Source organism: Coloeus monedula, assembly GCF_965178545.1.
Source record: "Coloeus monedula genome assembly, chromosome: 1".
NCBI classification, from domain to species: Eukaryota; Metazoa; Chordata; class Aves; order Passeriformes; family Corvidae; genus Coloeus; species Coloeus monedula.
Window position 1 is genome coordinate 10,534,393 of NC_138781.1, and position 22,648 is coordinate 10,557,040.

At 38.3% G+C, this 22,648-nt stretch overlaps 1 protein-coding gene across 2 annotated transcripts in view; it reads left to right on the forward strand.

The window, feature by feature from the left end:
* The window catches only part of WDR37 (WD repeat domain 37), a 48,131-nt gene extending 26,294 nt beyond the window's left edge, over positions 1-21,837 (forward strand). For both annotated transcript variants that reach the window (XM_082277039.1, XM_082277040.1), the window contains 6 exons: positions 1,673-1,749; positions 3,476-3,713; positions 4,249-4,390; positions 16,132-16,266; positions 16,930-17,044; positions 18,659-21,837. In XM_082277039.1, coding sequence (XP_082133165.1) covers positions 1,673-1,749; positions 3,476-3,713; positions 4,249-4,390; positions 16,132-16,266; positions 16,930-17,044; positions 18,659-18,790 — 839 coding nt within the window. In that variant the 3' untranslated portion in view covers positions 18,791-21,837. The remainder of the gene's footprint in view (positions 1-1,672; positions 1,750-3,475; positions 3,714-4,248; positions 4,391-16,131; positions 16,267-16,929; positions 17,045-18,658) is intronic.
* Positions 21,838-22,648: the final 811 nt, after the last annotated feature.

Sequence of the window (22,648 nt, forward strand, 5' to 3'; positions counted from 1 at the left end):
ATGTGCTGAGCTCTTTCCCCTGAGAGCCAGTGATGGGATGCATGGGAATGGCTCAAAGCTCTGCTGGGAAGTTTTAGGCTAAATATTAGGAAGCATTATTTTACCAAGAGGACGACCAGGTCCTGCAACAGGCTCCCTAGAGAGATGGTTGATGCTCCAGGCCTGTCAGTGTTTAAGGGGCATTTGGACAATGCCCTTAACAACACACTTCTACTTTTGATCAGCCCTGAAGTGGTCAGAGAGTTGAATTGGAGATTTGTTGTAGGTCTTTTCCAATTGAAATAGTCTGTTCTATCTATATATATCTATAAATGATATTTCCAGAAGTAAAGGAGAATGATATTGCGCTATTGGGTGTGCCAAAAAAGCAGTGTGAAAATAAGACTGTTAGTGTGAAGGTGTTTTCAGGCCTGAGCGTACCATCAGTGCAACTTCAGGTTTGAAAACTGTCTGATTGGTCTAATCCTGTGGTTCATATAGTCCAGCATTTAGGATATTAGCTTTGGGATTAAAGAGGTCTGGATTCAATTTGCCGCTATTAGGTAAGTCATTGTAAAATTATGATAATTGCTGCTGAGGTTAGAAATTAAAACACTTCTGCTTTCTGCATCTACAGTGGGCACTTAAAAGGAAGATAGGGAGTAGCAGGCCTTCTGTCTAGAATTTATCTGTTTGGATTTTCCTGTTTTCATCTGCTAACTGTAGCCATTATTTTGTTACCATAAACAATTTTACTATGTAAAGTGACTTAAAACCCAAACCAACCTAGCTATAGACAGCTTTTGTTTGATTCTTATTCTCCCATTATTTTTCTGGGAGATGGTTCTGCAAAATATTTCAATTGAGAGTTCTCAGGGATTCTTTTTCTTCAGTGATAATTAATTTAGAACTGGTTAAAAAAAAATAAATCTTGCTGCTGATCCAGAATAGTGACATCAGAAATAATACAAGGTTGAGCTTTCTTCCAGCCTTCTTAGTCTGTTAGATGAGATACATTTCCTAGTACTTTCATGTACATTGAGCTTGCCAGAATTTTGCATACTAATTACAAACTGTTTTTCTCTATCTAAACCATTCAGCTTGGTACCCCTCAGGTACTGGAACGTATTCGTTCTGACCGTAGCAAGGACAATCTTGAGTTTTGCCTTAGTTAATAATGAATAAGTCCGTTTTAAAACAGATGGAGTTTAAAATCACATGGTACCTGCTGAGCTGTAAACTGCTACTAGTTAAGCTGAGTCATAAGGCAGAAGAGGAATAGCTTACACTTGCTATTTTGGGTTTCTCATTAAAACCACAGTAAAAACATTTAATGGAAGAAATCATTGAATAAAGAACCCTAGTATTTTGAGAAACAATAAATGAATACCTGGTGATGTATCCAAATGTCACATATTGAACAGCGGTGAGACTCGTGTTCTGATGTGTAGTATTCAAATGTATGTTTCACTGTAGGAGTGATTAATTTGGTAGCTACTTTTGTCTTGCATAATGAGTTACGTCTGAGATGTTGAGACTTGCTTACCATGAAGTTCATAAGGGTATCTGTTAGGAAAGATAGATGCAACTTAGACAGTATTGCTAAATGTAATATTAAAGCTTGTTTTTATTGCCCATGGAAATGCTCTTATTTATTTTCTCTCTCTTTTTTTACCTCTTTTCCCCTGTGCAGCATCTGGAGACCAGACTGCTCACATCTGGAGGTACATAGTACAGTTGCCTACACCTCAGCCAACTGCAGACTGCAATGTAAGCAATCAACCTACTGCAACTAAACTAATTGCACAGCAATTTAATCAGATACAGGTTTTATGATACGACTAAATGTTAAATTTACACATAATTAAAAAATACATGATCTCAGGACTGCCAAAGGTGGGATTTTAAGGTTTTAGTTGAACAGCTATATTTCAGCTTTTCTTTGAAAATAGACTCCCTTCATGTTTTCAAAGGCATTTGGTGCAGAACAGAATTTACAGCTGCAAGGAGATGAATCAACTTCTTGTTCAAGGTAGTAAATATGTAAATGAACTGTAAAAGTATAATGAAGTGCTTTTTAAACTAGCTAAATTTTTGTAGCTTAACTTACCAAGGTACCTGTATTAGCTATAGTTAGTATAGTATTAGCTCTAGTTGCTGTGGATTGAAAACTGATGGTAAAGACTTGCAATTTTAGCATTTATTTAATTGAGTCTTTATTGATTTCTCATCAACCCTTGCCAGAACACATCACATTGTCTGATGTTGTTGTCCCCAGGCCTTTATTTAGTCAGTGTTTACTCTAGCCTGTCAAATGCTTATTTTACTTAAAACCACCCTTACTAAATTGTGAAGAAAACATAGCTTATAGCATGAGTTTCACAGCAGGCTAAGTAGGGGCAGGAGTTGGCTGTATAATACGAGATAGATTTCTGAATGGAAAATGTTTGATTCAGTTTATTTGATTTGGCATTTCCATTTTGAAAGAAAATAAAAATGTTATCTTTTCCACACCCAAGTAACATAAAAGAAAGATGTTTTTGTCTTGTGTAAGTGAAAAAGGAGTTCAGAGAATGATGTTTAATGATGAGCAAAAGAATTTTTTTTTTGCGTCCAGTTTACATCAGCACTGCATGATGACTATGTATCAGCCAACAGACAAATATTGATGTAATGATTTGATTTTAATGGATAAAAATGTCTGTAAATTATTGTCTTCCCAAAGATTAGTGTAGTCAGTGTCCTGTTAGATGCTTCCTACCCTTAAAAATTGAAAGGAAAAAGTCCCTTGATAATGTGCTGCAATGAAACTCTAGGGTAATATACTTAGCAGATAGTAAAGGGGACAGATACTCAGAGCTAAAGAGTTTGGAGGAGATTTTAAGATGAAGTAGAATCATAGAATCATTTAGATTGGAAAAAAACTCTTAAGATCAAGTCCAGCTGTTAACCCAGCACTGCTAAAGCCCTAAACCATGTCCTTAAGGGTCACATCTACCTGTCTTTTAGATACCTCTGGGGATGTTGATTTCCCCACTTCCCTGGGTAGCCTGTTCCAAGGCTTAATAACCCTTTTGGTGAAGGCATTTTCCTAATAGCCTAAACATTCCCTGGTGCTACTTGAGGACGCTTCCTCTTGTCCTATCACTTTTTCCTTGAGAGACTGACACCCACCTGGCTGCACCATCCTTTCAGAGAGTTGTAGAGAGCAATGAGGTCTCCCCTGAGCCTCCTTTTCTCCAGGCTGAGCACCTCCAGTTCCCTCAGCCGCACATCAGCAAGTTGTTAAAAGGAGTTATTAAAACTGCATTTAACTCACTGGTTATGGTCCTTCAACCAAGTTTGTGATAGGGAGTACTGGAATCGGCTGGGTGTAGCGGAATTAATTTACCCACATTCATGTTAAGGGGATTGGGAAGCATTTACCCTGCAAAATGTAACTTAGAGACATTCCTTCCCTTTTATTCTGCATCTTTTTTTCTCTTGCATTTTACAGCAAGTGTCTGGAGAAGATGAAGTTGAATGCTCAGATAAAGATGAACCTGATGGAGATGGAGATGGTTCCAGTGATTGCCCCACTGTCAGAGCCCCATTAACTTCACTGAAAAGCCATCAAGGAGTGGTCATAGCAGCTGACTGGCTTGTTGGGGGGAAGCAAGCTGTGACAGCATCATGGGACAGGACAGCAAACCTGTATGATGTAGAGACTTCTGAACTTGTCCATTCTCTTACAGGTATTTGTTCACTCTCAAAAAATTAAATTGGTGGTTTGTTTTTATAAGTGGGATTATTTGTAGCAACTAAAACATTGAGAAAAGTAAATTGTTTCTCTGGAGCAGTATGTGAGTGTGTACCGTCTGCTGCTCAGTGTTGTAACAGTTTCTAAAATTGCAATCTTGTAAATCCCCTGAGCATGAATTTGTCTTCTTTTAAGTTTATGATTTAACCTATGAAAATAGTTGTGTTTAAATTGAACGTACCCAAATTGAATGTACCCAGATTTTAGTTCTTGCAAAAGGCTTTTGCTGCGTTCATGGTGTGTTAAGCAGCAATAACCTGCACTACTGAATGTGAAATAAGTAGTGTGGTTTTTGCCTTCAAACACATTCCCAAACTTTTACAGCAGTAACAGGATTAAAGTTCAGAATGATCATTATTCCTTTCTGTTTAGGAAAAAGACGAAAAAATCATCAGCATTTCATTCCAAGTGTATGTGGAAATGAAAAGTCTGGTTTTCGTTACCTTACTTGTTCTCATGTGTGATTGTAGGGCACGACCAAGAGCTCACACATTGTTGTACACATCCCACCCAGCGTCTCGTGGTGACATCGTCACGCGACACCACCTTCCGCCTGTGGGATTTCAGAGATCCTTCTATCCATTCTGTGAATGTCTTTCAGGGCCACACAGAGTAAGTGACAGCTCTTTCACAAGTTTTTACAAGTTCAAAGAGTTGCAAATTTGGCCAGAACTGTTCCCATGCTCCTTTTGAGGTACTGAGTTAATTCCTGTTTTGTAAGAGTGATTTTCACAGAAACCCCCAAGTGTCCTTCTTCAAATGTAGCACAACAGTATGTAATTTCCAAAACAACAGCCAGGGCTCTTGGTGTGCTATTGCTCATGTGGTAAAAACTGTTACAATTAAAGGTGATTTAAGGTATGAGGTTCTTTTTGGCGTTGGTTATGCCTGCAGCTTGGGGTTATTGCTGTGAGGCAGTGGATCAAGCAGATTGCCTCTGCTTGTCTTGATACTCAGTGTGAAGTAAAGGTTACTCCTTTGAAACCAGTGGATAAAAAAAGGATTAATTTTCACTCTTAAAAGCTTCTAATTTTTACATAAAGTAAGAAATAAAAGTATGGGCACCAATTGCCATGTTCTGTCAAAACAGTGATTCTGATGTAACATTTTTAGTTACCAATTTAGGCTTAATGTTATTGTACTGACTACTATTGGATATGGACAAATATAGTCATGAGAATCTGTGTTCTGGTGTTTACTTACCTTTCTGTTTTTTGGAATTCTGATACATAGAAAATGCAGGTGTAACTTGGAAATACTTTACCCAAAGAAGCAAATCTCTTTTTGAGACTAGTGAATGTTTGAGCTTGAATGTTTCAGAAAAAAATTCACCTCCCTCCTTCAGAATAAAATGTGATTGCTAATCCTAGCTCAAAATACAAACCACAAATATTTATTCACATTTCTGGTTTTTATTAATTCAAATGCGTAATTTACATTATGACTGATTTCAGTATCCACTTTTTCATTTTTTTAGCTATTGACTAGCCTATATATAAACTAAAACCTCTTTAACTCCCTTGCCCTGGACTCCTGAGCTTGATAAATTGCTTGGTGCTTCACAATCATCTGTATAAGTAGGCATCTTCTCCTGATAGAGCAGTAAGCTTGATTTTGTGGCCTGCATCCTAGAATTGTTTAATCTCATCACTTTTGTGTTCTTCTACCACTTTTCCTAGAATGTCATATAAAGTTGGAAGGTTTTGTATCCCTTGGTGCTTGCATTTTTTCCCAAGCTGATTAACTGCTTTGTCCCAGGACACTTTTTCAGAGAAATGACCAAGACTGACCAAGTTTCTGTTTTCGTATATGTTTGCTGAGACCAAATGATGTTGATCTTGGGTGATGCTGCATACTGTAAAAACTGTTAGCTGGTGTTTTGGCTTCTATTGCTGAGACCTATAACCTAGCAGAGAGTTTATTTTTTAGGAATGGAGTAGACCTTGTGCAGCCTCTTCAGTCACTCTTATTCTAGCTTTCAATTGTCTTAATGTTTGTGTTTGTGTGCTTTATCAACTGTCTCTGTTTTTAACTTTGAATGTATGAGTTTTCAGTATTGACATAGGCTTTTTCACCAAATGCACCCTAAATTTGAGGGTCTCACAACTGACTTTACTTTTCAGTGGCCAGGGCTGCAGAGGTCTCTGATTTGTGGAAGGGGTAATTCTGTTACAGAAGGTGTTTCACTGAGGAGTACAGTTAGAGCAGAGATGGGGGGGTTGGTATTTTTGCAGTTGAGACATACTTTGAGGAATTTTATTTTTGTTCCTTTATTGTACTGCCTACTGGCAAAATATTTTTAAATTGCTTTCTAATCAACACTAACAATCTTCTCACATTAAGCAGCATAGAAGAAACTGTTTTATCTGTTGTGGAAAATACATACACAAGAGACACTTTTTTGGCTTTTCTGAATGTCTATTTGAATAATATGCCAAGTATTTAATATTTGGATAGGCCCTTGGCATCAGTTCTGTAAATTGGATGTTACAGTTGTTAACACTGATGATTTAGAGTCCTCAACCGTAAGTTTTAACACCCTCTGGCTGAGTCGTACCTGTTGAGTCTGGAGCTCACGGAGCAGCTATTTTTTCCCAGTGTGTTTCACCAGATCAACTCTTAATGCGCTAAGCCAATATAATTAGATGCCAAACATCTCAATCATGAGGCCAGCATTCCGTGTTTGTTGTGTCGCAGCGCCCAAAATCTCTCTCCATCCGATCCCTTCCTCCCGGCGGGGGATCCGCGCCACAGCCGCTCACCAGCAGGTGGCAGCACCGCACCGCGGCGGGCGCCCGGCCCGGCCCGGCGCGGAGACGGCGGCGCGATCTCAGCTTCCTCTAATTAGCTTAATGAACGACACTGGAGGTTTACTCGAAATGGCTCGTTATCGTATGAAAGATAAAACTGATGCCGATGTGTTGCGAGACTATAGAATCCTGTTAGAGTATATAAAGCTTTTATAGAGTTAATTGACGTCAGAAGATGAAGAGTTGCAGTGCATTGTCCTGTATGTCAAAGTGATGGTATGTCATCATCTATGAGAGGTTGTTTGTATCTTAAGTGGCCTAAGAAATCACCTATTATTTTGGTGTCCTGAGCATAGCTTCATTAAAAGCAGATTTTTTCTTATAATCTACTACTAAGGCAATTTAAGAAAATAAATTCTCATCCAGTAAGGCCAGAAGGAATTGTTGTGGTCAAGGTGTCTGTCTTGAGCTGCTTGCATTGATATCTGTTTTGAAGTAGGAGGTAATTTTAGAATTGACAACATTATGTTAGGTTGTTCCAATGATAAAGATTTCAACTTATCTCTTGGTAAATTCTGTATGTTGCTTGTTGCAGTGTTTAACTTCTTTGCTAAACTTTTTGTGCTTCCCTAGTCTGAGTCTGTCTAGCTTCAGTTTCTGTGTTCTGTTTTTTTATCTTCAAAAGCTTTATTTCCTATATTACTTATAAAAGTTTCCTATATTTTCTGTTCTTATTTACAAGCTATGTGTTTTGCCTCAAAGTGTGTTTCTAAGTGTATTTTGACATTTATAGACTTAGTATAGTGCATTGATAGTGCTTTTGCACTTCAAGCCTGCAGTCACCTAGTGTCTTTTTTGAAGTTGTATCTTCCCATGGAAGTTTCCAGTTCTGTAAACATTGCTTGTTTACATCTTTCATATACTCTGTGTGTGTCTATAAATATGACTGCTTCAGTTCAATACATGACTTACTTGCCTGTGCCCTGCTGACACAGCAGGTAAAGTATCTTGTCACTTACTGTTTTAGATTTGCCGTGCCCCCAGTTCATCTCCCTTACTTATTCTCTGCTGATGAAAAAAATACGAAATGATGTGGAAATAAGACTGATGTTTCCTTAAATATAAATCTTTGTTATTATCTGGTTTTATGTGTGCAGCAATAGGAATTTGTCTTACTAGTGCTGTGAATCCCCAATCACATCCTCGTATGAGGAGTTTAACAGAGCCCTGGGAAAAGGCTACATTTATTTTATAATCCAGGCACTAACTTGTTGCCTGTTAATTAAATTGATTTCCTGAGTTAAAGCCTCCGAAAATTATACTGGTGACTCAAATTCCAATACCTTTTTTCCAGCAGATACTGCTTTGAAATACATGATTGATAATAACAGCTGTTCTCTTATTGAGAAATTATTCAATTTAGAGGTTATTGATTAGAGCTCTTCAAATTGAACTGAGGTTTTGTTCTGATCTGAGGAGCAAAATGGTTCTGGCATCTACATGGCAGTTTTCATTTCACTTCACTTGTGCTTTCCTTTGCCATCACCTGCACAGCCTATCTTGTCCCAGCTGTGAAGGCCTTGCTTTTCCCAACATGGTGGCCTAGTTGAATAACTCTGGGCATGTTAACATGCTCTTGCATATCTACTTGATGAGTTTTTCTGTCCCTTTGAGCACTCCGCATGTGCAGGTCTGTCTTGATGTGTGGAGCCTTCTAAAATCCTAATGTTGGTAATTTTTACCATTTGTAGCTTTAAAAAAAAAAATCTTAGTCTGTACAAGTCTAGCCAGTACTTTACAGATTTTATACATTTGTTCTGACAATTTAGTAACATTGGAAATAAATTAATACCTTGGGGGCAACAGAATGTTTATTAACTAGTGGATTCTTGCACACTTTTTAAACTAAGCAGTGCTTTTACTATACATTTGTAGTATGTTGATGCTCATATGTAGCTGAAAAGTTAATTGATAAATAATAAAGGGTTTTGTTTTCTTTAGTGACTGTCAGAGGTACACAGTGGTTGGGGACATTGCTCTTGAAATGCTTGAAAAAAAACTATGCAGGGCTTCCAAGTCTGGACTTGCAAATGCCATCCTTGAAGAATAAAGTGATGTCTTCAGAAGCAGCTTTGGGTTGCTCTCCTTAAGTGAATATCCTTTGTTAATGCTTCTTGATTGTTCAGTATATAGTTATGCACCACCTTGTCATGGCAATTAAATGCATTTTTGATCTTTAAAAACCCCATAAATTTGAGCGAGTACTTTTGTCCTAGCCCAAGAAAATGACAAAGTTTGTTTGCTACTTTTCAAACTTACTGATGTTTGTGGCTAGATTGAGCCAGTGTGTCAAGCATGAATGTGTCTTAGCTGTGGAATCTGTATCCTTATGTTACTTTCTGGGCAAACTCCGGAAAAAAAACCGCTGATCATGGATCTTGTGTTATTTCTTACAAAGAGCTTATAGCTCTTTCGGACTGCAGCATATTCCATCTCCTTTCACTCTGCTTGCGTGGCTCTAAGAGACCAGAAGGGAAAGTTCCTGTTCATTTGCTGCCTGTATGTCTCTGAATGTGCAGCTGGATGGTGAGTTGTGCTTCATCCTGAGAACTCTGAAATTAGAGAATTGCAAATATGTCTTGTTTCAACTTTTTATTTTCCAACCCTTACGCTTGCTGAAGAATCTGCATTAAAAAATAGGAAAATTACTAAGCAGCTGCTGATTAGGATGCTGGGCTGAATCTGACATTTAGTGAATTGACAGTTAATGTCAAAATGGCATTCTGTTTCAAGAGCGTAATAATTGCTTTAGTTTTTGTGGACACTTGGGTTTGCCAAGGTCAGTTGTCTTTCTCAGGTTCTTTGGTCTGCAAGATTTAATTCTCATACCTTATTTGTGTCTGTGTTGAATGTATTGTTCATGAAAGAGCAAGTCAGGGCAGGGGGAAGTGCCTTTTCTCCAGGCAGCGATGTCATTGGACATCCCTGTTGGAAAGCAGTCTTATTCTAGATATGCCCAATATTACAAGGTCGCTGCTAGGTATTCAACCACACTTTCTTGGTGAAGGTAAAGCATTTGTGGATGTAGTCCTAAAAATGCAAGCTTTGCACCTTTGACTAATTCTGTGCTTGGGCTTTTAGTCAAAACCTTTTGTGCCAAACAAAATGTAACAAGTTGGATGCTATCAGTGGAGTTTGATCAGTCTAACACATAATGATTTTAGTGATGCTTTGTCTACCATTTTTCTGTTGTTTCTCATCAAAGAATGCCTTAGGCATTCACCATGTGTGGATATCTCAATCTAGCTTCTGTAAGAAATGCAAAATTTTTGTGATGAAACATTCAGTTTTCTCCCCAAGCCTCACTGATTAACTAGATGGTTGTGATATTGCTGTTAGTATTCCTACCTTGTTTTGTCTGCTGAGGGCTTTTTTCCCCTCTTGCATTTTATTGAGAAAACGCTCCAAACTTGCATTTCACACACTGTTCTGATCCTACATTTGCATGTTGAATATTCTTTAAATGAAGATTATGGCCTGGGCTTGAAGCCCTAGGGTTAGCTTTTTAAAATGCTTCTAGTGCTTCTGAACATGTTTACAAAACCTTTCAGTTTACATTTACTACATACAGGTGACAGAGCATGCTAAGGAATCAACAGTTTTCTTAGACTTGTTAGGAGCCTTAATGACTGATAACCCCAGGGATCCAGCTTTGAATTTGCCTCACTTCCCATGCTGAGTGCTTCTTCATAGATCTGTTTCAGGACAGACTAGGGCCAGCATGTTTTACATGCCTTCAGCCCATCCAGGTTGCCTCTCCTTGCTCTCTTGCACAGCTTGAATTCCCAGTTTTCTCGCCTAACATTCCCCCAACCTGATACTGTCATGGAGTTACCAAAGTGCCAAAAAAAGGCAATTTGAAAGTGAGTATTCTTTTGATAATTTTGTTTCCTTTTTGTTCTTTAACATTTTCTGGTGTCAGATGGACTTCCTCAAGGCAAATATTGCTTCCTAATTAATGGAGAAGTACAAGAAATTTTGAATAACCTACTCTTTAAGAGTAAGTGCTTAAAATTAAAAGCTCTGTAGCTAAAAGAAAAAAAAATCCTTTTTTATTTTGGGGAATGGGATATGTAACAAAGTTTGGTTGCACTCAGTGTTAGACTTTAGAGTTTTGTCAATTGCTTTAAAAAAGATGTAGATGATGAGTCTGTATCCAATTGGTTTTGAGTGCTTTAAGCCTCACTACAATAGATCAAGAGAATCTTAATTCTATATTGAATGCATGCACTAAAGAGTGTTATGATTTTTTTTCAACCGACCCAAGAGAGGAGGATAGCGAGAGGCCTTTTCTTTGTATCCCATCTTGAGCTCAGGTAACGTATGCAGCAGTGGTGCAGGAATAAATGGAACTTTTTTAATCCCCTCATAAATGTGATGAAATGGATTTAAAAGTATTTGCACCTTAACTAACTACTAACTTAGCGTTCAGAAATTCTTATAAAAGCTAGTTACTGTTTTCAATCTTGATAATTTTATTATTTTATGACAGATAGTGAGAAAGGCAGATACTGGCAATTTTCTGCAAGTGTCATGAAACATGTATCTCTGGTTTAATGGTAAAGCTGTGTTAATTCCTGGAGAAGAGGAAGGTCAGGGTGGATTTTATTGCTCTCTGCAACTGCCTGACAAGAGGTGGGGCTTGGCCTCTTCTCCCAGGCAGCCAGGGACAGAATGAGAGGAAATGGCTGCAAGCTGTGCCCATAGAGGTTTAGGTTGGACATTAGGAGGAATTTTTCACAGAAAGGGTGATCAGACATTGGAATGGGCTGCCCAGTGAGGTGATGGAGTCACTGTCCCTGGAGCTGTTTAGGAAAGACTGGACATGGCACTCAGTGCCATGGTCTGATTGACGTGGTGGTGTTTGGTCATAGGTTGGACTCGATGATCTCAGAGGTCTTTTCCAACATAACTGAGTCTGTGATTCTGTGGTGTGTTCTTACTGTTTCTCAAGTTGAAGAAAAAAGCTCTGCTGATATTTGGAAATAAATCCACAGACAGGCTTTGCGAATTATATCTGTAGCTCTTCCTGGAATCGAGTGCTTTTAGCATTTCTGAAACCTGAATGCACTCAGATGTGCAGTACTGGTGTGCTGCTTACCTGGGACTCCTGTGGTCAGTGCCATCTCCTGTTGAGATGGGCAGTGGGGTCGTCCGCATCTGGAGGTTTTAAACACAGGTCCTGGCTTCCCCTCAGACTGCAGACTGCTTGGTGTGGGGATATGCTTTGTCCCCCTAAAATAAAGGAAACTTTTGCAGAAAATGTGATACCAAATTGAGCTTCCTTTAGGTTTTGTTTCTGAATTTTACTACTTAAAATGAGAGGCATATTTGAGCCCTCAAATTTTGCTGCTTACATACAATTGTATGTAAATGTATGTATTCAAGTTACCTTGAATAAATTTATCTGAAAGCTCTGGTTTGGTGCATTTTCATCCCACACACAGATGAATGCATGTTGATGCCTTTTAAAGGCCATGAAAATGTGTTGTCTCCCAGTTCAGTGGTAAATCCCAGTTTAGGTTGCAAATCAAAATGGAAAGAGCAGTGTTAACTTTTTTTTTGGTGCATTGCCAGTGAGAGTTCTGCATCAGCATTTCATGGTCCAACATTTTCAATGTTTTTTCTTTCCCCTCTTCCCCTATGTGTGAAATTTCAGCAGATTGTTATGCAAAGCAGTTTTGTGTCTCAGTGTGACTGGGGAGACAGCTGTTCAGCCTAATGAGGAGTGTGAGCACCACAGCATTTCTGGTGATTGAGACCCACGGAGGGAGCAGGATGTTCGAGGCCAGGCAGTGGTGTGTGGTGAGGAAGTGCCACGCTGTCAGCTGGAAGTACACGCTCGGCTGCTCCCTATGACAAGATAAATGAGTTTTGCTGGGGTTTGGTGGAGACTGAAGCTGTTTTGGAGAACAGTTGTAGCACACCAAACTCCCTGTGGGACCCACAGTTTGAAGTGTCATAAGACTGATTCCTCTTCACTTGTTTCTTTTTTTTTTGTTTTTTAATGTCCTACAATACCTGTCATCTTTTTGAGTTATTAAAAATCTAATGTCTTCTAGCATTCAGTTAACACAGAGGCTGATGATCTCTTGTTGATACTTTTTATTAGTTTAGCCAAGGGGATGTTAACCAAAGTTTTATCTGGGTTAGAACAAACTGAAGACTAATACAAACAAAATTAAATCTAGCCCCATGAAAATAGAGGAAAAAAACTTAATTTTTGTGATAAAGGTTGGGGTTATGGAGGCAATACTTTTGAAAGGTTGTTTGTTTATTGGCTGCTTGTGTTAACTTCTTTCTTCCCACACAGACTTTGCTTCCCTTTCTTTCTTCTCATCATTTCCCTTTAGTTGGGCTGAAATCCTGGTTTAGTTTTTAAGTAGGTAAATAGCCTTTCTTCTTGTCGCTATTTTGTTTAATTAAAAAAAACAAATAAACACAAACCCAAGGAAAAAAACTGGTGAGATGCATCTGTCATGTTAAGAGATACCCCAGATGGAAATCAGAGGAGACAGAACATGATTTGTGCTTCGTAAGATCTATGAGTGCAGCACTTGCTCATGTTATAAGTCAATAGTGTTGAGCATGTTTTTGAATTTAGATGCATGTGATTTTTTAAAGTATGAACTCAATATGTTCCACTTTAAAATAAAAAAAAAAAAAAACAAAAAAACAAAAAACCACTTAGTCTTTACTCAGATGACAGTGACATGCTGATAACCCTCCCCAGAGCTGTCAGGTTTGTGAGAATGATACTGTTTTGGCCTTTCTAGACTTGTTGTTAAGTTACTTAAAACTTCAAGCCTTGCAATATTATTTTGAAAATGAGATATTTTTGAGAATTGAATTGAATGTTCCCCTTAGAAGAGTCATGCTTCATTTTTGTAAAAGCACAGGGAATGTTATGCAGATATCCAGATACTCTTTGCTTTGGAACTGGGACCAAAATTCTTGGTCATAAACACTGGGTTCAGTAAGAAGTGCTTTTATATTTAGCTGTTAAGTTCAAAACTCCTCATGTAAAAGATGGTTTTCCTAGTCCCATGTGCTTGCAAATAGTGCACATCCCAGCCTGCAGGGCCTCGCAGGGCTGAGCTGAGTGTGAATGGAGGGCTAAGACCACTAAACACGTTTAGAGTTGTCACTAAAAACATACCAGCAGCCTTCCCTTTTCCTCTCTGTCACTTGCCCTATTTCCAGAGAGCTACAGCAGAATTTCATTGCATTTTTATTTTTCAAACTTTTGCTTAGTGTACCCAGTAATATCTGAATGGTTAAGCTGGAAAGAGTAAGTTAAGATGGAAAGGATTTTGTTATCTTCTTAGAGTTTTCGTAGGAGCAGGAAGGATCGAGCTAACCTAGGGTTGGCATTCTGTTTTCCTGGCAATAGTTTTGAATGTTTTTATTTTAAAAATGATAAATCTAAGGATTAGAGAGCCTCATGTGGTCAAAGAAACTTAACCATGTTTGAAAGTGATAAATGATAAAGCAGAACCAATATGAGATCAGAGAAGCTGGAAAGCTCTTTAAAGTTTTGAAAAAAAGCACCCAAAAGTGGAGGGTTATTTTAAGACAGTTTCACAACACATTCCAGCTGTAATTGGAATAAAATGTATGATGGGAAAACAGATCAGATTTGTTTGTTGGCAGCAGAATACTGAAGTGCAGTACATTCACTCACCTGGAGATTTTCTATGACTTGAATTCCTTATGCTGTTGTGTGCTAGGAAGTCTCCCAACGTGTGTGCAAATTATGGAGATTGAACACAGAATTTTATACTTACAAACATTGCTTCAAAACTGTTGCAGCAGCATAGAGTTTAGTGAAAGCCTGAAATATTTTTCTGAGGTATTTTGCAGCTTGTGTAAAGAACTAGTGAGAAGTGCAGATGTTGGTAAGTTTAAAGGAGGTTGGGCTGGTAGAAGACAAGTTTGGTGGTAAGAACATACCAGCTGTATTGTGCAGCAGCTTGACTGCATGAGTGAGTTTTTTTCCCAAAAATGGAGGTGCCTGATGAGAGACTCAGCAGTTGTGGCCTTCATGTATGTTTTAACTTTTTGACTTTTTGTTCATGAAGTCCAGAAGATTTGTTGAAGACCTCTTGGTTCTTACTGTAATCATCTCCCTGGTGGCTTAGCTGCACTCTAATAATGTGTTAGGAAACTTGGTATCATGAATAAAGTGGGCCTTCATCCTAATTAAAACTTAATTTGGTGTCAATTTAAATTAAGAGGCTTGCATAAACTGGTCCATTGTGACCTGGCTTGTGCTAATCTCAATCAGCAGCTTGGATAGGACATGAATTCAAATTTCTGCAGAACAACTAAAGTGACAGTAACAACTGACAACTTAAATTAAAATTACTAAATTCTAAGAAATTGATGTGCATGACCCAAGCTACAAGATAGGTCATTAAATCAAATCTGTAGAAACAGAATTGAGAAGCCTTCCCTAATGGTTGTAAGGAGAGACTAAAATGCTTTGTTAGTACATTATGTGGGCAGAAAATAACTGGCTTTGAGTTGGGAATTCACACAATTACAATGAAAATTGTAGTACAAAAGCTTTTAATTGGTTAATATTAAATAAAGGTAAAATGTTTAAAAATAATCATAGAATCATCACGAAAATTGTTTGCTTGAGCCCAGAATACTGATATACTGGTATCTGAAGCCGTAAAATGCAAAGATAATAAAATTCGAAAATAAAATTCTTTATAGAATATATTCTGGAAGTTATATGTTGCACTTTCAACTGCTAGAAATACTCTCATGAGTCTTTCTCTGGCTGCCCTGGTGCGTTTCTAGGTGTAATGGGTAAAATTTGAAGAACTGTATGTTTGTGCTTCTTACTACTACTTGCCATTTTTATCTGACTCAGACTTTAGGTGCTTGTAAAACAGGACTAGAAATCACAATTAGAGATTGTTAGATTGCTATAGCTATTGATAGTGGAGCTATACTGGAGACGCTGTGTGTGGATTACAGCATGTTCATGTGTGTGTACAGAATAGCTTTAGCTACATCTCAGGTGTTCGGGATGTCCTCTGTGCAGTGAATGGGATAGTTCTGCAGAAATCTTTGGATGGAAAGAAAAGAACTTGACTACTGATTTGTACTCTATGCTACTAATTCAGTTGGGGTTGTATGATAAGCCTACTGGACATTAGTGCAGAACTTCAAAAGTGAATTAAGGTTTCAAGACTGGACCTGTTTAGCTCGTATTAGGATCAGTGAAATATGAAAGATGCCTCTGAGCGAGTCTCTGCTGTTGGGCTGCTTCTCTTAGCACTTGGGCCAGTTCTAAGAGAAGCCCTGTTCACCTTAAGTGTCATAGCTTCTTGTAAGAATATTTTGTTTTATTCAAAAATACCTGCTTTGAATTTTAATATACTTTGCTTAAAAAAAAGTAAAAATAGAAAAGGCAAGCTACATATGCTAAAGGAAACACAGGAACAGAAATGAAAACTTTAAATCAGATGCTAGTTTAATATAGAAGTTTAGAGCTTGACATCTTTGTCTTTATTCCTGATTGTTTAGCACTGTGACATCTGCAGTTTTCACTGTGGGAGACAATGTTGTTTCTGGTAGTGATGACCGTACAGTAAAAGTCTGGGATTTGAAAAACATGAGGTCTCCTATTGCAACGATCCGCACAGATTCTGCAGTCAACAGGTGAGCAGAGCTCAGAGTTACTGCTTTGCTTAATTCATGCTTTCTTAATTAATTCTTAATTTCTTTCACATGTGGAAATGGTTTAAAGCTGTACCACAGAGGTTTAGACTGGACATTTCTTTCCCGAGAGGGTGGTCAGATCCTGGAACAGGCTTCCTAGAGATGTAATTGATACCCCAAGCATTCCAGTATTTAAGAAGTATTTGGCCAATACACTTAATAACATGCATTAAGCTTTGGCCAGGCCTGAATTGGTCAGGCAGTTGGACTGGATGATTGTTGCAGGTACCTTTCAACTGAAATAGTCTATTCTATTAATTCACTGAGTATACATTTAATTTTTGTCCCTGAAATTAAAGTTGAGATTTATAAGAATTTGAAAAAGGTCTGAAATGGTTTTATAAAGTGCAGATGTGATTGACATTAAATTTTAGTGAGTACATTGCTTTTCAGAAATTTTCTATAGGAAAATGCAGATGTTAAGGGTATTTGAGGATCTAGTGCAATAAAAACACCTTAATGGTTCAATGTTTTTTTTAGTCTTTCCATTTGTGAGGAAAAATTCAGCTGTGTCCCTTCCCGTGAGCTTAAATTTCTGCTGTCAGTTTCTATTTGCCAGGCTCATTGTTTCCTACCCAGCCTCCTTTTGTCCCTTCCCTTCAGGATTAACGTGTGTGTTGGCCAGAGAATCATCGCCCTTCCCCACGACAACCGGCAGGTTCGATTGTTCGACATGTCAGGGGTGCGGCTGGCACGGCTCCCCCGCAGCAACAGACAGGTAACTGCAGAGCTACACCTGAAATGTGTCTGTCCTTCCTTGGACAAGGTTAAAAGTGGGGTTTGGTTACACCTTAAACGTGTCTGTCCTTCCTCATGCAAGGTTAAAAGTGAGATTTGGTCTCTCTAGCTTAAGGCTGAGCAAATGCTGAATGGCACTTGTCTGAATAAATATGCTGTTAGTTACTAAAAATAACCAACATGCCAATATGAAACATTTTAAGCTTTTTTATTGGAGTTGAAAATGGATCAAGTTCAAGTGGATTTCATCACAATTTTTCCCCTTACTAAAGTGAAACATGTATCTGCCTTCTCTGTGAAATGGAAAAAGTGTGTAGGAGCGCTTCAGATGTGTTTCAATGTCTTGATGTGAATTGTGTCAGGAAAATGGCTCACCATGAGGTTTAATAGTGGTTTTCTTTAATAGTGGTTTTCTTGTGGGTTTTTTTGTGGTGGTTTTTTTTTTGTTTTTTTTTTTTTTTTAATTACACAGTGTCCAATTTGGTTATATATTCTAGGGTGGATGGGGCTCTGAGTAACCTGGTGTAGTGGAAAGTGTCTCTGCCCATGGCAGGAAGGTTGGAACCAGATGATCTCTAAGGTCCCTTCCAACCCAAACCATTCTGTGATTCCATGATACAGAAACACAGAAGGAAAAAGTGAGGATCAGTTTTGTGAGCTCACCTTGTATGATTTGGTGATAAATTTTATTTTTTTTTCTTCTGTGCTTATGCACATACATTCTAGATATATTGTGCCATGTAATAAACCATCCTTGCTGCAGCCATCAAGTTTCGTGCAAATTTGTGGCATGGCAAGCATCACTAATGGAGCAAATCAGACTATGTGAAATAATTGGATTATGTCACTTAAATAGGCCTTTTTTCAGTTGAATCAACAATTCTTGACAGAATTTAGGAAGGAATTTTAAGACCTACTTTAAAAACGTTTTAGGGTTTTTTCTAATTTAGGTGGGTTTTTTAGTTTATTGTAGTCTTGAGGGGGTTTTTTTGTGTGTGTGCATGTCTTTTCTTTTTCCGTAGTAGTCCCGTTCAAGCTGACACTACTGAAGTTGTGGCAATTTTAATTTTTTTCTTTTAATTTTAATGTTGGTCAGAACCCTATTTTGGACATTTTTGTTACTTTTGAACTGTTTTCCTCAGTATGACATTCCTCCTGCTGTAGTATTATCCCTTCTGAATTATGAACATTATGGACATTTAGTTTTGCAGGCTTGTTACAAAGTAGTTGCCAGCAAGTAGTTCCTTATTTTAAGATTACTTTTATACATAAAAATTCTAAAATCAAAATTTGGTTTGCTTTTGTAAATAAAATATAACTAGATAGCAAACAGACCCTGGAAAACTTGAAAGTTTTGATGCACCTTTTTGTATGCATCTGTCCTTCTGGGTCCAGTGCTGGTGTTAAGGAGTCTCATCATTATGAAGACCTTTGCCTTGCAGATGCAGGTAACAATGACTTTTAGGATTCTCAAGGACTGTTTGCAAAGAGCGGGCTGAGCACTGGCAGGGTTGCATTTTGAGTTGCAGAGAGCTGCTGCCCCAGCAGTTCCCAAATCCGTGTCAGTAACGCTGCTGTCTCCCCGCTGTGGCAGGGGCACAGGAGGATGGTTTGCTGCTCCGCCTGGTGCGAGGACCATCCCATCTGCAACCTCTTCACGTGCGGATTTGACCGTCAGGCCATCGGCTGGAACATCAACATCCCTGCTTTGCTACAAGAGAAGTGAAATGCTGAGGGAGTTTCTGCATTTGTGTCGCCGTGGACTTCTACACCTGGGCAGACTTTTCTGACCGCTGGTCTGCTGTTGCTGTAAAAGCTCTTCTGTGAGGGGAGACTTGAGCAAATGTTGTTCTTGTTACCGCATTGTGCACAGTTTGCATGGGTTGTACAGAGAAATGTGATTTTTTAAAAATTAGTTTGTCTTGTGTATGAACTTTTATATTTTCGCATCCACTGGTCAATATGTTCACTGTTGTGTAGAGCACATAAACATTCATAAGTTATTTAGCATTTAGTAGTTACACAGTAGGGCATTACATTTGTGACATAAATGTGAAACTTATGTAATTACTGTAGAGAGTGTATACAGTCTGTTACATTTTTCCATGACTCTACATATCTGCCTTGTGTTAAAAGGAATCTGCAGGGCTAAAACTTTGAAATGAAGTGTGAATTTCACTAGTAGTATGATTGTAAACATTTTCCTGTTTGCATCTGATTTGAATACTTTTTTTAGTGCTGCGGTATTGTGCAACTTCAACTCCATTTTTATTCCAGTTACTAGAGTAGTAGTAGATTTGAGAAGGAAAATGCAAGCAACTTGTAGTGAGTATAGACTGCCAGGTTTATTTGTAACTCTTTTTGTACTTTTTATTTTGAAAAAAGAAAAATATTCATTCTGCCCTTCTTATATAAAGTGATTCTGAAACCTCATCACATTTCAAACATAGCAAAAATCCAGAATATTATGATTCTAATCACTGAAATCAAGTCAAGCAAATTCTGAAGCACTTTAGTTTATAGCTGTTGTTATAAACCATTTATGAAAGTTTGACTTTACCAGTGAATGTGAGCTAACCTTTGTAAGAAGGATTAATTCCTTTTGGTGATCTGCCCAGAAAGGAAATAGTTTATTTGGGGGTTGATGTTTTTGTTTATGTACCTACAGTGAGCATACTTTTAACTGTGTTCACTTCCCATATTTTTATTTTGAGCCAGCAATACAAAGCAACAAATGAGTACTACCTCAAAAATGAATGTCAGTCAAGATGCATCAAATCTCTCTGTAGCCTAGAAAAAAGCACTTTTGGTCTCTGGCTGAAGTACTATCTCTGACAGGAGAGGAAAGACAATCATACTACATGTGATCCTTAAGGTAGTTAGCACGTAAAGCTAGTGGAATGATACACTAAGTCAACATCATTTGTCACCGTTCTGTTCTCAGCCATGACAGGGCTGCTGCAGTCCCTGTCCTGTTCCAAAAGGGGGTAATTAACATAGCTCTCCCTTCTTTCTCCCAAATGATCTCACTCTGGTTTTGCTCCTCACTGTATTTAGCTGTTTTTGCACTGCCAGTGGGGTGTTACACTGCAGCTGCTGCTGTTATCAGTAAATGCAGGTGGCAGCTGGTGTCTTTGAAAGAATGGAAAGGCTGCTTCAGACAGTTGTTTTTGGCTAAAGGGAGATGCTGCCCCTGTCTGACTGTCATCACAGTATAAGATGAAGGGTGAGGGTAAGGAAAGGTGCACTCTGACAGTGGGAATCTTGGGGTTTATGGTGAGTTGGCAGAAGTGTTAGGAGCTTTTTATCTCATCATCATGATTCTGTGCAACTACAGCTGTGCTCATGTCCTCTACAGCACTGTTGATAATGACATTAAAACATGTTAGCTGGTTCTCCTGTTAACAAGCATTTATATGGCATGGGAGGGAGTATGGTGGGATGGGATGGGATAATGAATGCATCAGTGAGGATTGGAAGGAAAATAGGGGTCCTAGACATAGTTTTGGACTGCAACATTAAGGAAACTCAAAATATTTAATGGAGAATATATGTAGTGTCTTTATAGTACACGTCATCATAGTAATTGGATCCCTTGGTTTTTTTCTGTTTTGGGGTTTGGGATTTTTTCTTGAGGTACAAGATACACAACTGTGCTGAAGTAATCTTAAATACTAAAACTGGTGAGGTTGCAGAAAGCAGCTGTAGAGTTTTAAGTCTTCTGGTGATAGGAGTTAATTGATGGTGTTTATTTACACTTTTTATTTTCCTGGGTTTTTTTTCCTGGGTTTTTTACTCTGGGTTAAAGCCATTTGAAGTTGGGGGTACAGGTTTTTTTCCTTAAGAAGACTCACTTTCTTTTAGTTGGTAACAGAGAGAACTTTACAAAGGTTTAGTGTGTTTAAAAAAAGAGGGAAAATGTCTGGCCAGCACAAGCAGTTTCTCCAGCGTGGCCTGTGTGTAGGATCTGGAGCAATGGCTCTCCTCTATTACCTGAGGCAGAGGAGAGGATCACCGGTTTTGGTCCTGCTAAACTATAGTGTCTAAGCTTCTTTCATACATATGTAACACAGGACCACTGGACTCTATGCAGTTTAATCATCATTGCTGCAAACATTTTATATCACCAGGGGAACCATCCTCTGGCACCAGGAATGGGTGATTACACCATTTCATTTTCAAAAAAATCAACCAAACAAGGTGCTAGAGCCACGTTCTTATGAGCAGGCTAATACTCAAATCAGCTGAACACTGAGCTATCACTTAGTTTAGTTTTCTATACTGTACTGAAGGGTAAGCCAAACTGCCATTCCCCTTGAAACAAAACATATAAGTGGGGTTAATGAATAATACTACATTGACTAAATACATGGAAAGCATTTCATGGCTCTAAATGTTCTAAAGAGTGTTTTTTCAGCACTGAACAATGTCCAGCATTTCATTAAATGGAGGAGAGTTGCAGTTGCAGTTTCAGTATTGTGCAGAATTTCACAGAAAACTCATCACTGGGCAAAACCAACCTTGTGTGTCTTTTTCTCAAGCAATGCACATCAATTTTCACAAAGTTTGTGTATACTTTACAATCAGAAAGATCTGGAATGAAACATTGTATTTGTTGCCTAAATGTGTGAAAACTACCTTTTGGGGAAAAGAATTTATAAGTTATGTGGAACCACTTTTTATTATTCTGCTAATTTGTTTTTAGATGTAAAATGTTTTTTCTTCATTACAATTCAAAATGCATTAAAACATTCAACAATTTTTTTTTTCCAATTTGCTGTTCTTCTGTGTTGCATTACGGTTGCTGTTGATGTCAGTATTTCAATTTTTTTGTAGTCAAAAGATCTTCCTTCCCACTTTCCACTCTTTTACTCAAAAAGATTGTTTCTGAGGCATTGATGAGCACAGTTCTGGAAGAGAGGGCCAAGTCTGTTTATTACAGTAGGTCTTCTGTAGCACTAATGGTCATGCTGCCAGTAAAGTATCTAGGCTGAAAAGATGTTCAGGAGTGCATTTGTACTGTCTTCTCCAGTTCTGTATGGAAAAAAATCGTGATTGCATTTTGTTATGCAGATTATGCAAAAGCTTCTGTGTGACTTTTCACACCACTTTACAAACCAACATTTTAAAATTAAATTTAAACAAGGTTTTTTACATTTGGAATACAGCCAAAGTATTACAAAAATCCTCTGGTGAGGAAAACCCACCATCAGTTTTTCTGTAGGTTAAAGGAAAGGTTGGTTGCTTGTTGCACCCATGCTCAAACCAAAGCTGTGAAGTGTTGGAATAAAACACAAAGCACTTGGTGTTGTAGAAAGCCTTGCCCTTGGGTTTTGGAAGCCAGGGCAGAGTCCTGGCTGGTACCTGAGTGCAGGACATTGCTTTATGTGCACCTCATTCTCTTTCAATGTGCTTTAGGATCCCTCATTGCCACATTTGGAATTAATCAGGGTTGCTGGTGATATGGACCAAAAAGAAGAGACCGGAGTTCCAAGGTGGCACAACTGACATAAGGGCTGGCTTGAGACAGGATGCCAAACCCTGGGCTTTAGTTGATTTCAGCTGAGGGATTCAAATCAGGCAT